The sequence below is a fragment of the Tachysurus fulvidraco genome, chromosome 18, assembly GCF_022655615.1.
Source record: "Tachysurus fulvidraco isolate hzauxx_2018 chromosome 18, HZAU_PFXX_2.0, whole genome shotgun sequence".
Lineage (NCBI taxonomy): Eukaryota > Metazoa > Chordata > Actinopteri > Siluriformes > Bagridae > Tachysurus > Tachysurus fulvidraco.
The window spans coordinates 20,363,457-20,380,249 of record NC_062535.1 but is presented as its reverse complement, the minus strand read 5'-3'; the positions used below and the strand labels follow the sequence as shown (position 1 = coordinate 20,380,249).

At 42.6% G+C, this 16,793-nt stretch overlaps 2 protein-coding genes and 1 long non-coding RNA gene across 11 annotated transcripts in view; 2 read left to right on the top strand and 1 right to left on the bottom strand.

The window, feature by feature from the left end:
- LOC113637223 overlaps positions 1 to 16,793 on the top strand; it is a 188,580-nt gene that overhangs the window by 76,884 nt on the left and 94,903 nt on the right. For all 9 annotated transcript variants that reach the window (XM_047802969.1, XM_047802963.1, XM_047802965.1 and 6 more), the window contains 2 exons: positions 8,020 to 8,295; positions 8,463 to 8,810. In XM_047802969.1, the coding sequence (XP_047658925.1) occupies positions 8,020 to 8,295; positions 8,463 to 8,810 (624 nt within the window). The remainder of the gene's footprint in view (positions 1 to 8,019; positions 8,296 to 8,462; positions 8,811 to 16,793) is intronic.
- Positions 1 to 16,793, bottom strand: part of LOC113637225 (hsp90 co-chaperone Cdc37-like) — an 81,327-nt gene that overhangs the window by 15,229 nt on the left and 49,305 nt on the right. The window lies entirely within an intron of this gene.
- On the top strand, positions 5,436 to 6,221 carry LOC125139373. Its single transcript, XR_007138429.1, has 3 exons — positions 5,436 to 5,668; positions 6,033 to 6,070; positions 6,163 to 6,221. It is a non-coding gene; the product is annotated as an uncharacterized LOC125139373 (long non-coding RNA).

The following is a 16,793-nucleotide window of genomic DNA, read 5'->3' as shown; positions in this document are numbered from 1 at the left end:
AGAACATACATGGTATATACACACACACACACACAAACACACATACACACACATACACACACACACACACACACACACACGCGCATATACACATACACACACATACACAAGTGTACTGCAGGATGAAGGAAAGCAGAAAATACATGCTATACAAGCACACACAAACACACACACACACACACACATACACACACACATACACATATAGACACACACCTACACACACACACACACACACATACACATATAGACACACACCTACACACACACACACACACACACTACATTTGAGTTCCTGTACTCCTGATGATGTGTGCATTATTCACCTATTAAAAGTGATGAAATCAGAAAATACAGAAACACTCAGAATGACTGTCAGAACAAATCGAGACTTCGCACAGAAGTCAAGTTCAAGTTCGTTTATATAAGAAGTGTATGATTGGAAGCAGGTGGCAGTGTAATCAGTGTAGGTGATGGATGCTAGGGAGTGTAGTCCGGAAGAGAGTTTAGTACTCCGGAGATGCTTCTCTGCGCTGGCGTTCAGGCGGTGTGTGCGGTGTGCTGACCGTGACAGAGCGTTTTGGTCGTGTTGGCAATACGAGCGGAGGAAGCGGATGATCTCCTGATTTAAACGTTCGATCTGCCCGTTGGACTGTGGGTGGTATCCCGAGGTTAGGCTGATATTGACGTTCAGCCACGTGAAGAAGGCCTTCCAGACCTGTGAGGTGAACTGGGGACCCTTGTCAGAAACGATGTCCTCGGGCAGACCATAGAAGCGGAAGACGAAATTGCACAGTGCTTCTGCCGTCTCGAAGGCCGTGGGGAGCTTGGCTAGGAGGATAAGGTGGCAGGCCTTCGAGAATCGGTCGATGACGGTTAGAATGACCGTATGGTTATTGGATCAGGGCGGATCGGTGATGAACTCTAGTGCGATGTGAGACCAGGATTGTTGTGTAACGGGCAGAGGTTGTAACAGGCATTGGTGAGAGGCTTTCGAGGTGTGACACACCGCACAGCTTCAAACAAACTCGCGTGTGTCAGCGGCCAGTGATGGCCACCAGAACTGGTTTTGGACCAGCTGGATCGTTCCTGCGATGCCGGGGTGGCCAGAGGCAGGACTGGTGTGCAGGAGGTCCAGGAGGGGCGTGCGCAGGCTCTCGGGTACGTACGTTTTGGCAGATGGGCATTCGAGTGGTGGTGGCGCTTGTGCGTTGACCTGGGAGATTTCGGTCAGGATATCCCACTGAATTGGAAGCGGGTAACAAACATGGCCCATCGAGCCTGGCGTGGGTTCATGCGTTTGGCAGCACGCAGGTATTCGAGGTTCCGGTGGTCGGTGAGAACGACGAATGGGTGCTGCGTGCCAGCCAGTGCCTCCATTCCTCGAATGGTGCCTTTATGGCCAACAGCTCGCGGCCCCCCACGACATAATTCCGTTCCGTAGGTGTCAATTTCTGAGAGAAATATGCACACGGGAACATCTTATTGGTTGGTCCCTGATGTTGGGATAATATGGCTCGATCCCCGTGTTGGAGGCGTCCACCTCCACTAAGAAGGGTTGGTTCGGGTCAGGGTGGTGGAGAATTGGAGCCGAGGTGAAACTGTCTTTCAGGCGTCGGGACGCGGTGTGTGCTTCTGGTGACCAGGTGAGGTGGGCCGGTGCTTTCTTAGTCATGGAGGTGAGGGGTGCAGCGATAGTGCTGAATCCGCGGATGAACCGGCGGTAGAAGTTGGCAAATCTTAAAAAGCATTGTAGCTCTTTAATGGTTAGCACCTGGGGCTACTGTAGTACCGCCTGCACCTTTGCGTCATCCATGGCGACCCCCCTCGGCCGAATTGATGTAGCCCAGGAAGGCTGTCGAGGTCTGGTGAAACTCACATTTTCCGGCCTTGGCATATAAACAATGCTGCATCAGTCGTTGCAACACTGTTCTCACGTTTCGGATGTGCTCCTTTAGGTTTTCGTAAAATAAATGAAGATGTTGTCGATGTAGATGATCACCCAGCGGTCTAGCATGTCGTGAAATACGTCAATGATGAAGGACTGGAAAACCGACGGACTGTTAGAAAGGCCGAAAGGCATGACTAAGTATTCGTAATGGCCCGATTGGGTCGAGAAGGCGGTCTTCCACTCAACCCCTACTCTGATGTGGATAAGATTATTGGCGTAGCGGAGGTCTAGTTTGGTGAAAGACCGTGCACGGTGGAGTTGTTCCAGGGCTGATGGGAGGAGTGGAAGGGTGTACAGAAACTTTACTGTGACATTGTTTAGAGCTCGGTAGTCGATGCACGGCCAGAGGCCCCCATCCTTCTTCTTAACGAAGAAAAACCCTGAAGACGCCGGGGATACAGAGGGCCAGATGAACCCCTTCCTCAGCTCTGCCTCAATATATTCATTCATGGCTGCTGACTCCGGCTGTGAGAGAGGAAATATTCTCCCTCTAGGTGGTGTTGCTCCTGGCAGGAGTTCGATGGCACAGTCGCAGGGGCGATGTGGAGGTAGTTCAGTGTCCTTGGTCAGTACAATTACTTTAACACACACAATCATACACTCTCTTACACACACACACATACACTCTCTCACACACACACACACAAAAACACAATCATACACTCTCTTACAAACACACACATACAAACAAACACACAATCATACACTCTCTTACACACACAAACACACACTCATACACTCTCTTACACACACACACACACACACACACACACACACACACACACACACACACACTCTTACACACACAATCATACACTCTCTTACACACACACACACACACACACACACACACACACACATACACTCTCCACACACACACACTTACACTCTCTTACACACACACACACGCTCATACACTTACACACACACACACTCATACACTCTTACACACACACAGAAACAAACACACAATCATACACTCTCTTACACACACAAACACACACTCATACACTCTCTCACACACACACACAAACACACACACACTCATACACTTTCACACTTTCTTACAAACACATTGCACACACACACACGCACACACACACACACACACACACACACACACACACACACACACACACACACACACACACACACTCAGTTGTCTATTGGCCTCCAAAATACAATAAGGACTTTATAAATGACTTTTCTGTGTTCCTGGCTCAAATTATGCCTAAATACGACCTTGTCCTTCTTGTTGGAGATTTTAATGTTCATGTGTATTGTCCTGATAAGCAGATGGCTACGTCATTGACTCTTTTAATCTTGTGCAGCATGTGTGTGGTCCCACACAGGAGCGCAGACACACTCGATCTTGTACTATCGTATGGTTTGCCTGTTCTCAACCTAGAGATCTATGACGCAGTTTTTTCTGATCATATGCCTGTACTGTTTGAGATAACTCTTGCCTGCAATACAGTTGAATCTCGTGCTGCTCCCCGGGCCTGTCGCATCATTAACCCTTCCACTGCTGTTCAGTTCTCGTCCGTTTTTAATCAGAACTGTCTGTATCGATGCCACCGCTGCTGTTTGTGAAAACTTTCTGCACTTTTTTATTGATAAGGTCACTTCCACTAGAGCTCTCATTTCACTCCCTGCTTATGATCCTACATCCCTGTCCTCTGTTCTGCTGTTTTTGACAGGTTTGTGCCTGTGACCTTGTCTGTATTACAGGAGACTTTTGATCAGTTGAAGCCCTCAGGTTCTCCACATGATGCTGTTCCTCATCGACTTTTTAAAGAGGTCTTTCCTACTGTAGGGCCGTCTGTTCTTGCAGTGGTTAATAGCAGTCTGTCTTCAGGTGTGGTTTCTAAAGATTTTAAGCACACAGTAATGCAACCTCTGATTAAAAAAACCTGGTCTGGATCCTGTAGATCTTTCAAATTTCATCTCCAAACTACCTTTTCTTTCAAAAATTCTTGAAAAGATAGTCTGTAGTAGTCTTCGTCTGATAGTCCGTAATCTTAGTCTGTAATCTTAAAACTTTGCACAGCGCAGAATCTGTTCTTTTAAAAGTTTGTAATGATATATTTTTAGCTACTGACTCTGGTGATTGTGTTATTCTTGTGCTTCTTGATCTAACTGCTGTGTTTGACACTGTGGATCACGACATCCTGACCTCACATTTGGAGCAGTGTGTGGGCATCAACTTGAATGGTTTAGGTCCTACCTGGACGGTCGGACTTTCAGTGTCAATTGTGGTGACTCTGAGTCCTCCTCTGCTCCTCTCACTTGTGGGGTCCCACAAGGCTCAGTTTTAGGCCCTCTTCTTTTCTCTTTATATTTACTCCCACTAAGATCAATAATCAGGAAGCATGCCATGTCTTTCCACTTCTACGCAGATGATAGACAGATTTATGTGTCTCTTAAGAAGAGTAACACTGTCAGACCGTTACTCGAGTGTCTTGCTGATATCCAGGCCTGGATGTGTCTTAATGTTTTGAGCTTTAATGAAAAAAAGACAGAGGTGATGGTTTTTGGTGGCACCACTGGGACCCCTTCTGTTAATTTGGGGGCCTCAGCCCAGTACAACAAACAAACCATAACTAATCTAGGGGTTAAAATCGACGCTGACCTTAAGATTGACTGTCAGATCAGGGCAGTTGTTAAATCAAGCTTTTTTCAATAGAGGCAGCTGGCCAAAGTAAAGCCATTTCTTTCGAGGCATCACTTTGAGACAGTAATTTATGCCTTTGTAACCACTCGGTTGGATTACTGTAACACACTGTATGTGGGGATCAGTGGGTCTTCTGTTGCTCGTCTGCAGATGGTTTAAAACGCTGCATCATGTCTGTTAACTGGCCGCGCAAATACGAACACATTTCCCCTATTTTAGCGTCACTTCATTGGCTGCCCAAACACTTTAGGATCCTTTTTAAAATTCTCTTATTTGTTTTTAAATCTTTAAGTGTTCTTGCCCCACCCTACATTTCTGAGCTGCTACACCCTTATAGACCCACGCGTTCTCTCAGGTCAGCTGATCAGCTGCTCCTGAATGTGCCCAAAACTAAACAGAAGCTTAGAGGGGATGTGCCTTTGCTGTAATAGCTCCTAAAATGTGGAAGGATCTGCCACTGCCCATTAGACAGGCCTCTACATTGTCTTCTTTTAAGTTGCTTCTTAAAACCCAACTTTTTCTCTTGGCTTTAACACCTGATCATTTTGTTCTTAGTTTGTTTTCTTGTTTTTATGTCTTGTATGAGTTGTATTGAGTATTTTATGTCTATATATTCTTCTGTACAGCACTTTGGTCAACTTTTGATTGATTGACAAATACACTCTCTTACACACACACACACACACACACACACACACACACACAAACACACACACACACACACACACACACAGACACTCTCTTACACACACACACACACACACACACACACACACACACACTCATACACTCTCTTACACACACACACACACACACACACACACACACACACACACACACACACACACACACACACACACACACCAAGGGGGGGGCCTTGGGGAGTAGGAGGGAGTGGTCATTTAGAGCTCTTTCTAACGTTCACTTCATGTGGTCACTTCACTGGAGGTTTTCCTTGTGCTTTGAGATGGAAGTGTGTGTTTTCTCATCTTTACTCACCGTACTGTGTGTGGGTCTGTTTGGGAGATATACATACGCAGCAGGTGAGCATGACTGTGTGTGTGTCTGTGTGTTTAATTTTATTAACAATAAATGATCTGTACATTATTAGAGTTAAGTGACAAGTGAAGTATCTTAGATTTACACAACAGATGTCCAGGATTTCAGGGTCACAACATGAATAGTGTAAAAGACTGAGGAAAATGGTGAGAAACAGGAGAACATAGTGGAGAAATGTTACTTCTCCTGGAGGCTGGCTACATATCAGTGACTCAGTAGATCCTAGACAACAGGAAAACCTTCTACAGTTCCTCAGACAACAAAATTTTAACCCGTGTGCAGTTTTAGCTGCTGCTTACTGATATTTATTTACAGTAAGAATTCTAATAAAGATTTATTTTATTCAAGAGTCTGAAAGGAGAGAAGCGTTACAGCTAGTACTCATGGTACTATTTATATTTATTCAGTTTATTAGTACTGAGGTTTACTCAATCTTCTGTTTCTAATGGATTTTTTAATGTATCTTTCTCTAATCAAGACTGTTATTTACATATAATAATAATAAGAAGAAATATAGCTGCAAGCAGCGATGGCGGCCCTCGCACGTTTTTTTATCACTATACGGTGCCTCCCAGAAAACAATGCACGGTGGGCAAGTGCATGAAGTGGGTAAATATCAGTGGACTATTTTATGTTGTTACTGACCCATTTGGGGACTGTAGGTATATGAAACCCCACATTTTAGACAAACGGGGGCGCTAGCGAGCCACTTAAGAGACACACCTTTGTCTGACCTTTTTGTCCAAACTTAACAGCCGACAAATGTGATGTATGTGTCAAATTTCAAGTTATTCTAAGCATGCCAAAAGCCTTAAATATGCCTGAAATAAAAGTAAACTTTGACACGATGCCATGGCAACGGTGTTTGAGATACAAAAAATTTGTTCGCAATTTCGCATCGCAAATATCTCTGCGTCATCGTGGCCAAGTCTGGTCTCAATCGCATGAATCCTCTAGGAGGAGCATTTAAAAGTTTACCGAATGCAGCTGTCAAAAAATCCACCTTTGTGACTGACACATTCCTGGGGTCTGTTGGTGGCGCTATACCCGGGACTCACAATAAGCACATCGATGCGATTGGAATCCTTACCCGAACAATAAGACATTTTTTGCTTTAGATATTAGACAACTCCTGTTTCTCTGAATTCGCCATAATTCCGTCGCCTCACCATGGCAGCACCATTCGAGATATCAAAAATCCTTTCGGAATTTAGCAAGTGCAATGTCTCAGCATCATGTTCACCACGTTTGGTGTCAATCGCATGAATTCCCTAGGAGGACTACTTAAAAGTTCACCGCATGCAATTATGAAATAATCCAAAATGGCCGATTTCCTGTTGGGCGGAGCTCATAGTTTAGAGCGCGAAAGTTGTTCGGATCGATGAGATGTATATGCGTACCGACTCTCATACATGTGCGTACATAATTGCCCGATCTGTGCACAAATGTTTGTTTTTTCATTACAGGGGGCACTACAGAGCCCCCCTGCCATGCCCGTATTCCAGCCGTTGCCCGAGCCTAGCGTCGCCCGACTCTGCCGTGTGTGCCAAATTTCAAGAGTTTTCAAGCATGTTAAGGGACCAAAAAAAAGAAAGAAAGAAATAAACCCGAGCAAAAACAATAGGGCTTCACACCATCGGTGCTCGGGCCCTAATAATTGTGGTGGAAAACAATCAGAAGCCTGAATTACTAACTGGACATCGAGGTGAAAGCAGTAGAGACACGAGTATCAGTAAATCAGATTTAACGCCTGATCTCACAATCTAATATTAAAGTATTCACACTGAACTGAAACGTCTTAAATAGACATTAATACACTGAGAAGCAGCATTAGCAGCAATAGTGCTGGTGAACAATCTATTAATATCTGCTCTTCTCTAGACACTCAGAGTAAAACAGAATAAAACTTAAAATATATTAATAAACATATTATGATGATTAATAAAAATCCTTTGAGGATTTTAATGTCTTAAATTTCAGTGATAATCATCTTTACATGATGTTGGTATTCTTCTATATGTTACTGAACTGTGTTACACCAGATGTGTGTTTTTATTAGTTATGTTAAAGGGAGGCAACAAAGACCAGCACTCACTGTATTATTTATTTATTTGTTTGTTTGTTTGTTTATTTATTTAATGTTAATGTATTTTAAATATAAGACAATTGCCATATTTTTCTGAATATATTTATTTTTTAATTATCGTATTTAAAACACTGAATTACTAAACTTACTAAGGATTGAATTTAATGGAGTGAATATTTTAGGCTGAATTTTAAACAGGAATTTTAACTAATTTTTAACTCACATTTTGGTTGTTATTGTGCTGAACAGATTGTTCGGATTATCAGCTTGTTGCCACTCCTTCATCTCTGCTGGTGGAGTACGGAAACCCTGCTGAAGTAAACTGCTCCATCTCAAACAGAAATAAAACTTTAACTAATTACCAACTGGGGGTGGAGACTAAATCACTAAGGCTATTTACATGGAATGAGAGAGTTGTGATGTGGAAGGTGGACAGTCTGACAAATTGGGAGGAAGATCAAATCTTCTGTTCCTTAACAGTGAGCGATACTTCGTGTATGGATTTTGTAAATATCAACATTTACAGTGAGTACCATCATCTACTACTGATGTCATTCCTGTAACATCATGAAGACTCTGAGTGGAAGATTAGATTATTAATCAAAACAACCACATTTACTCTGTATGTGTGTGTGTGTGTGTGTGTGTGTGTGTGTGTGTGTGTGTGTGTGTGTGTGTGTGTGTGTTTACAGAGACACCGGACAGTGTTACACTGAGCTCTGTGCCTGATGTGATGGTAGAGAGAAATCAGACACAACTGTGTTGTCAGATTGAAAATGTGGGTCCTGGATATAAACTCAGTGTCCACTGGAGCAGAGCAGATCCAAAGCAAAACAATTTCACACAGTTTAATGAAACGTTGTTCCCAGACTTGGAAGATGAGAAGAAGAGTGTCAACAAAACAGCGTACCTAACTATTATACCCAGCCGTGAGGATGATGGAGCAAAGTATCTGTGTGAGGCCGTGCTGAATCTGGACCAAATACAGATGAAGAGCAAATCACAACCAATCACCATCAGTGTACAGTACACTGACCACAGTGAGTAACAAAACTACTGTTAACATTAGGAACATGGAGGTCATGTTAATGCTATTAACATTAGGTCGTGCTATTAGGTCATGCTATTAACATTAGGTCATGCTATTGACATTAGGTCGTGCTATTAACATTATGAACATGGCGGTCATGTTAATGCTATTAGGTCATGCTATTAACATTAGGAACATGGAGGTCATGTTAATGCTATTAACATTAGGAACATGGAGGTCATGTTAATGCTATTAACATTAGGTCATGCTATTAACATTAGGTCATGCTATTAACATTAGGAACATGGAGTTATCCCTGACTTTACATTAGGACTAATACTGATGTCACAGTGACATACAGCTAAGTACGGTGACCCATACTCAGAATTCGTTCTCTGCATTTAACCCATCCAAAGTGCACACACACACACACACACACACACACACACACACACACACACACTGCTGTGAGTGTGTGCGCACACACACACACACACACACACACACACACACACAGCAGTGAACACACACACACACACACACACACACACACACACACAGCAGTGAACACACAACACCGTGAGCACACACCCTGAGCAGTGGGCAGCCATTTATGCTGCGGCGCCCAGGGAGCAGTTGGGGGGTTTGGTGCTTTGCTCAAGGGCACCTCAGTCGTGGTATTGCCGGCCCGAGACTCGAACCCACAACCTTATGGTTAGAAGTCAGACTCTCTAACCATTAGTCCACGACTCTCCCCACAGTATGAGAGTATATACACAGTAATGTATGTTGTCTGATCTATTAGTAAGAAAAACAGAGCATATTATTGTGTTTAACATTGCTGTGCATGAAACCACTAAACACTCAGTGATTTAATCCTCCACATGTACAGAAGTTACACAGGCGAGTGAGTGAACAAAGCTAGTCACTTGGTTGCTTCTGCATGTTTACACAATGTCATGATTTAAGTATAAAATGCCCTTCTGATGCTATGAATATGGTGAAAGTATTTAAAAAAGTGTCAGTGTAAGTAGTCAATAAACTGGAGGTAGTTTGAGTTTTTAAAGAGATTACTGTAATAAGATACATGATGCTCAGGTTTTACATTGCCAACAGGCTCTAAGTTGATTTATGATCTTAATAAATATGTTAAAGATGATATTTATATACAGACCAAGGGGAAAAACATCAACTGGGGTGAGAAGGAGAGGGGACAGTTTGGGAAAAGATGTCTTGAACATCTAAGGTGTATGTGTAGGTACAATGGTGTAAAATGGTGTACCTACGGTCGGCTGCCGTCATGACCGCTCTAACCATGCTTTTTTGTTTTTTTTTATTTTCTGAACTTGCATGCACTTTAACCTTGTTTTCATTACATCATCACATATAACAGAAATACTCTTATTTCTATTGGTCTACAATTCACTCACTTACCGCCGTTTTTATACCCAGACCAACGATGGCCGAGCAAAATCCTGAGAAACAACAAAAGATGCAACACAAAAGCTAGGGCAGATGCACACCGTGCTTCCCTGCATAGCATCCTATTAGCCAATGTCTAGTCTTTGGAGAATAAATTCAACAACCTCAGTGTCAGGGTAAAGCTCCAGAGGGACATTCGGGCCTGAAACTTCTGAGTTCTCAGTTTGCCACATGGACAGAACAATGGGGTCAAGGGAAGAGGGTAATTGAGTGTGTTTGATGGTAAACAACAGCTCTTGTGACAGTGCAAATATTTTACCTCTTACCTTTACCTGCTTACCCAATGTGGAGCCTGAATGTGAAAATGGTCTTGAATGCTTATGAATCAAAAATTATACAATTATCACCATTCTGTGTGATCAGCCTTACATTTGTGAAAATTTTACACTTGTAATGTCTATTTTTGTGCGTGTGTGTGTGTGTGTGTGTGTGTGTGTGTGTGTGTGTGTGTGTGTGTGTGTGTGTGTGTGTGTGTGTGTGTGCGAAGCTTGTTGGTAGAGAAGATATTGCCCCCAGCTGGAGAAATGCATATTACAAGTGCAAAATATTTACAAATGAGTAGTTTAGTTGAGGCCTAATGAATTGCAATACCCAATGCTTGTGTGTGTGTGTGTGTGTGTGTGTGTGTGTGTGTGTGTGTGTGTGTGTGTGTGTGTGTGTGTGTGTGTGTTTTGGATGCGTGTGTTAAAGGACATTTTTATTTGTGCATTTTTTTTTGTGTCTGTTTAAAACACAATAAACACTGTGCAACTCAAATTGACCCCAGAGGACAAAAGTTGCACAGTGTTTATTGGTACAAACACATGGTTCAACGAAAATAGACAAAATTAATTTTACTTGCAAAGTTCATAATTTTGATCAATCCTGGTAAATTTCAGCGTTTGGAATTATTCAAATATGTGGAAGAAAACCCAAGTTATGACACATTAAGTTTCCAGCAGAGGTCAAAACTGTCCTGAGGAAAACAGGAAGGTTAAACTGCCCTCTCAGATGCTAATGTCTGTATCTGCACGATTGAGTGCATCTTAATGGGAAGCATCACAGCCTGGTTTGTGAACAGCACCAGACAGGACAGAGAGATCTCCAGTGTGTTCATACTGTATATGCACACATTACTGTAATATATTCAGATATATTTATTTATACTTATTTTGTGCCTTATTTTTATCCCTTTACCTTATTTTCATTCTCCACCTTGGTGTAATTTGTTATTTTCATATCAAGTACAGTCATAGAAAGCATTTCACTACTGTTGTGTTGTCACTACTGTTGTGTTGTCACTACTGTTGTGTTGTCACTACTGTTGTGCTGTCACTACTGTTGTGTTGTCACTACTGCTGTTTATGTGACAAATACAGTTTAAATTTGAACAGAGAGGTTTAAAGCAGTATATAAATTGTATAACAACTATATCATGTTTTAGTGAAACGAGTGTCTTGTTAACAGTTATGTGCTGTTGTACTTACTGGTATTTGTTTTATTTATTTATGGACTAATTATTTGTGTCTGTCTTTTATCCTGTTCTCTTCATCAGCTGGAATCTTTACACTCATCATTGTCCTTGGGTCTATAATGGTGCTGGCAGCTGTGGCTACCTCTATGTATTACCATCAAACACAAATGGGTCGGTACATCATGAGGCAGCTGAGAAACAACAGTCACAACATCCATGTGGACCATTATGCTGAGGACCACGGAGAACTGTAAATACTGCTGAAGTTAACACCCCAGTAATAATGCTGCATTCAATTAAATTTCAACTGAAGTTCTTAATTTCCAGCCTCCAGTTTGAAATCCAGTTAAATCACCCCATCAACTCAAGGAATCCTCTTTGGGAGGTCAGGAAGATATCCTGAACTCCTGAACTCCAACTTCAGAGTGAGACATTAAAATTGCTTCAGATAATTCAATTCAATTCAATTGAATACGAATTTATTTGTATAGCGCTTTTTACAATAGACAGTGTCTCAAAGCAGCTTTACAGAGCATAAACATAGAGCAGAATGAAGATATAGTTAATGATAAAGGAAATAACGAATAATAAAAAGAAAAAGAATTAACAGAATAAAAAATTCTAGATTATTATTAGATATAAATAGTTCACAATGTGTATGTATTTATTCCCCTATGAGCAAGTCTGAGGTGACTCAGAAGGCTGTTTTGTTAGTATGGGTGATATGATTTTTAAAGACAAGTTACTGTCTAATAAACACCAGGTATTTCACTGTCGAGCTACTAGTAACAGTACATCCCTCTAAATGGGAGTTAAGTTGTGAGAGTTTATGTGCATTGGTTTTTGGACCTATGAGTAGTATTTCTGTCTTATCGGAGTTTAACAATAGAAAGTTGCAGCTCATCCAGTCTTTTATCTCTCTAAGGCATTGAGTTAATTTGGAGACTGTGGCTATTTCATCTGGTTTTGATGAGATATATAACTGTGTGTCATCAGCGTAACAATGGAAACTAATCCCATGTCTTCTAATAATGTTCCCTAATGGAAGCATGTATATAGAGAAAAGCAGAGGTCCGAGAACTGATCCTTGAGGGACCCCATAATTAACTGGTAATAAACTGGAGGATTCACCATTTAATTCTACAAAATGGTATCGCTCTGACAGGTAGGATCTAAACCAGCTTAAAGCCTGACCATGAATACCTGTGTAATTTTGTAAGCGAGCTAGAAGAATGTTGCGGTCTATAGTGTCGAATGCAGCACTAAGGTCAAGTAGAACTAATAGTGACATACAGTCTTGGTCCGAAGCTTAGAACAAGTCGTTTGTAACTTTAACAAGTGCAGTTTCTGTGCTATGATGGGGCCTGAAACCTGACTGAAACTCTTCAAGGATGTTGTTCTCCTGTAAGAAGGAGCTCAGTTGAACAGACACAACCTTTTCTAGTATTTTAGACATAAACAGAAGGTGTGAGATAGGTCTGTAATTTGATAGTTTATTACATTTACATTTACAGCATTTGCCAGACGCCCTTATCCAGAGCGACGTACATAAGTGCTTAAATCTCTAACACTGAATACATTAATGCTGGTTCACTAGGTTACATACTTAAGATACCATGAGTTTAAAACATTTGTTCAAAGTTACAATGAAAAAGTGTCAAAGGTTTTTTTTTTTTTTTTTAAATGCAAAGGATAAGGAAAGAAGTGCTAGTTGAAGTGTTTCCTGAATAAGTAGGTCTTCAACCGCCGCTTGAAAATAGCCAGTGACTCGGCTGTCCGGACCTATATGGGAAGTTCATTCCACCACCTTGGTGCCAGTACAGAGAAGAGTCTTGTAGTATACTTGCCTCTTACCCTGAGAGATGGTGGAACCAGTCGAGCAGTGCTGGTAGATCGGAGGTTACGGGGTGCAGTGCGAGGAATGATGAGGGCTTTGAGGTAAGAGGGGGCTGGTCCATTTTTGGCTTTGTAGGCCAGCATCAGTGTTTTGAACTGGATGCGTGCAGCTACCGGAAGCCAGTGGAGGGATCGCAGAAGCGGGGTGGTATGCGAGAACTTTGGCAGGTTGAAAACAAGCCGGGCAGCTGCATTTTGGATCATTTGCAGAGGACGGATTGCGTTCATAGGTAGACCTGCCAGCAGTGCATTGCAGTAATCCAGTCTAGAAATGACAAGAGACTGAACAAGTACCTGGGCAGTCTGTGTGGACAAAAATGGCCGAATCCTTCTAATGTTGTAGAGAAGAAACCGACATGAGCGAGTCACATTTGCAACATGGACAGTTGATTGTCCATGGTTACCCCAAGGTTGCGAGCTGTGGCTGAAGGGGAGATCAGATCGTTGTGCAAGGATATAGCAAGATCGTGACCTGGGGATGAATCACCTGGGATGAACAGCAGTTCCGTTTTGCTAGGATTGAGCTTTAACTGATGAGCAGTCATCCATGATGAAATTTCTGCCAGACATGCTGAGATCCGGTCAGAAGCTGTGGCATCTGAGGGTGGGAAAGAGAAGATAAGTTGTGTATCATCAGCATAGCAGTGGTAAGAGAACCCATGTGATGAAATAACTTCACCAAGAGAGTGAGTATACAAGGAGAAAAGAAGAGGACCAAGTACTGAGCCCTGTGGGACGCCAGTGGAGAGTCTGCGTGGAGCAGATGTCACTCCCCTCCATGTTACTTGATATGAGCGTCCTTCCAGGTAGGAGGCAAACCATTCCCAAGCTGATCCGCAAATCCCAAGACTCTTGAGGGAGGATAAGAGAGTCTTGTGGTTGACCGTATCAAACGCTGCTGAAAGGTCATGGAGGATAAGGACGGATGATAGTTTGGCTGATCTAGCAGTATGTAGCTTCTCAGAGACATCCAAAAGGGCTGTCTCTGTAGAGTGAGCTGCTTTAAAGCCAGACTGTTTGGGATCTTGGAGGTTGTTCTGTGAGAGATAGACAGACAGTTGATTATAGACAATGCGTTCAAGAATTTTTGAAAGAAATGAGAGAAGTGATACCGGTCTGTAGTTACTGATGTCTGATGGATCCAGAGCAGGTTTCTTTAGGATGGGAATAACCCTTGCTCTCTTGAAAGTAGTTGGTACCTGACCAGATGCTATGGATCTATTGACAATAGTGGAAATGAAGGGCAAGAGGTCTTGTGAGATGGTCTGGAGCATAGTGGTAGGGAGTGGATCCAGTGGGCAGGTGGTAGGATTGCAGGACTGGATGAGTTGTAAAATCTCTTCTGCTGCCACAGTTGAAAAATGTGACAACGAAGGTGTAGGGGAATCCATACTCTGAGATGTAAGTGCAGTCGGGGCTGAAGTGAAGGTCCGGCAGATTTCCTCAATCTTCTCCTGGTAGAAAGAAGCAAAGTCTTCTGCAGTCAGGAGGATGAAGAAGGTGGAGCCGGGGGGTTGAGCAGAGAAGAGATGATGTTGTGGAATTTCCGAGGGTCATGTGAGGAAGCTTCAAGCTTTTCCTTGTAGAAGGAAGTCTTGGCAGAAGTCACATCTGAGGAGAACTTGACAAGAAGTGTTCTGTAAAAATCAAGATCTGCATCAAGTTGTGATTTCTTCCACTTTCTCTCTGATGATCTTAGCTCTCTTCGATTGTTGCGCAGCACATCTGAAAGCCAAGGAGCAGAAGAAGAAGTTTTCTTGGGTTTAGTGAACATAGGGCAGAGGGAGTCCATAGTTGAGGAAAGAGATGAGAGGAAAGTATCTGTGGCTGAGTCTAAGGGTAGTGAGGAAAAAGACTTAGCATCAGGAAGGGAAGAAAGAGTGCCAGAAGCTACAGATGAAGGTGAGACAGAGTGAAGGTTGCGGTGAGTAAGAGCAAGGGGGTGAGAGGTAGTTTTAGGTAAGATAGGTAGAGTGATGGTGAAGGATACCAGGTGATGATCAGAGACGTGGAGTGGGGTAGCAGTCACATCTGTAGCTGGAGAAGGACGGGTGAAAACCAGGTCCAGGACATTGCCTCCTTTGTGTGTGGGGATGTAGCTGTTGAGTGTGAGGGAGAAAGAGTCGAGAAGAGACAGGAGGGAAGAAGAATGTAGCTTGTCAGAGGGGAGGTTGAAGTCACCAAGCACTGTCAGGGGGGAGCTATCGGAAGGGAAAGCACTAAGCAGTGAGTCCATTTCTTCCAGGAAGTTTCCTAGGGGACCAGGAGGGCGGTAGACAACAATGATAACAAGGTTGATAGGAGAGGTAACTGAAATGGCATGAAATTCAAAAGAAGAGATGGTTAAATTAGAGAAGAGTAGAGGTTTAAAGCACCATTTCTTTGACAACAATAAACCTGTACCACCACCCCTGCCTGTTTCTCGTGGTGAGTGAGAGAAAGCATAGGCAGAGGATAAAGCAGCTGGTGTAGCAGTGTTCTGTGGGGATATCCAGGTTTCTGTTAGAGCAAGAAAATCAAAGGAGTAATGGGAAGTTAAAGCAGAGATAAAATCAGCTTTCTTTACCGCAGACTGACAATTCCAGAGCCCACCTACCACTACTGTTTGAGACTTACACAACAGAGGAGGGTAGATGAGGTTATTGGGATTGTGACCTCTGCTTTGTGGATGAGAGCGTCTGCGAGAGTAGGCCTTGAGTACAGAGATGGGTTTAAGGCACATATTTGTAATCAAACAAGAGTGAGAATTGAGGTATGGTAGAATATATCAAGACAGTACTAGACACTAATGTGAGAGAGAGAGCTACTAACAAACCGCTACAGACGCTAGCCTTCAATTTAAATAGGTAAGCCCTGCCCCCAATTCACACCTTAAGGGAGACTGAAACTACTCCTGATTAATCAGCTGAGAGAACAACAAAAACCAACACTATAAAAATCAACAATGCTATAGAATATAACACGATTCAAATCACACTACTCTAGAACAAAGTGAGTTAAGCAGATAGTATACAAAAGACAGGAACCTACTTTACCAGAAGACAATATAATCAAATTATTAGGGTCTAAGTTAGGTTTTTTGATGAGTGGCCTAATAACTGCCAACTTAAAAGACTTCGGGACGTAACCTAAAGATAACGAGGAGTTAATGATATTAAGAAG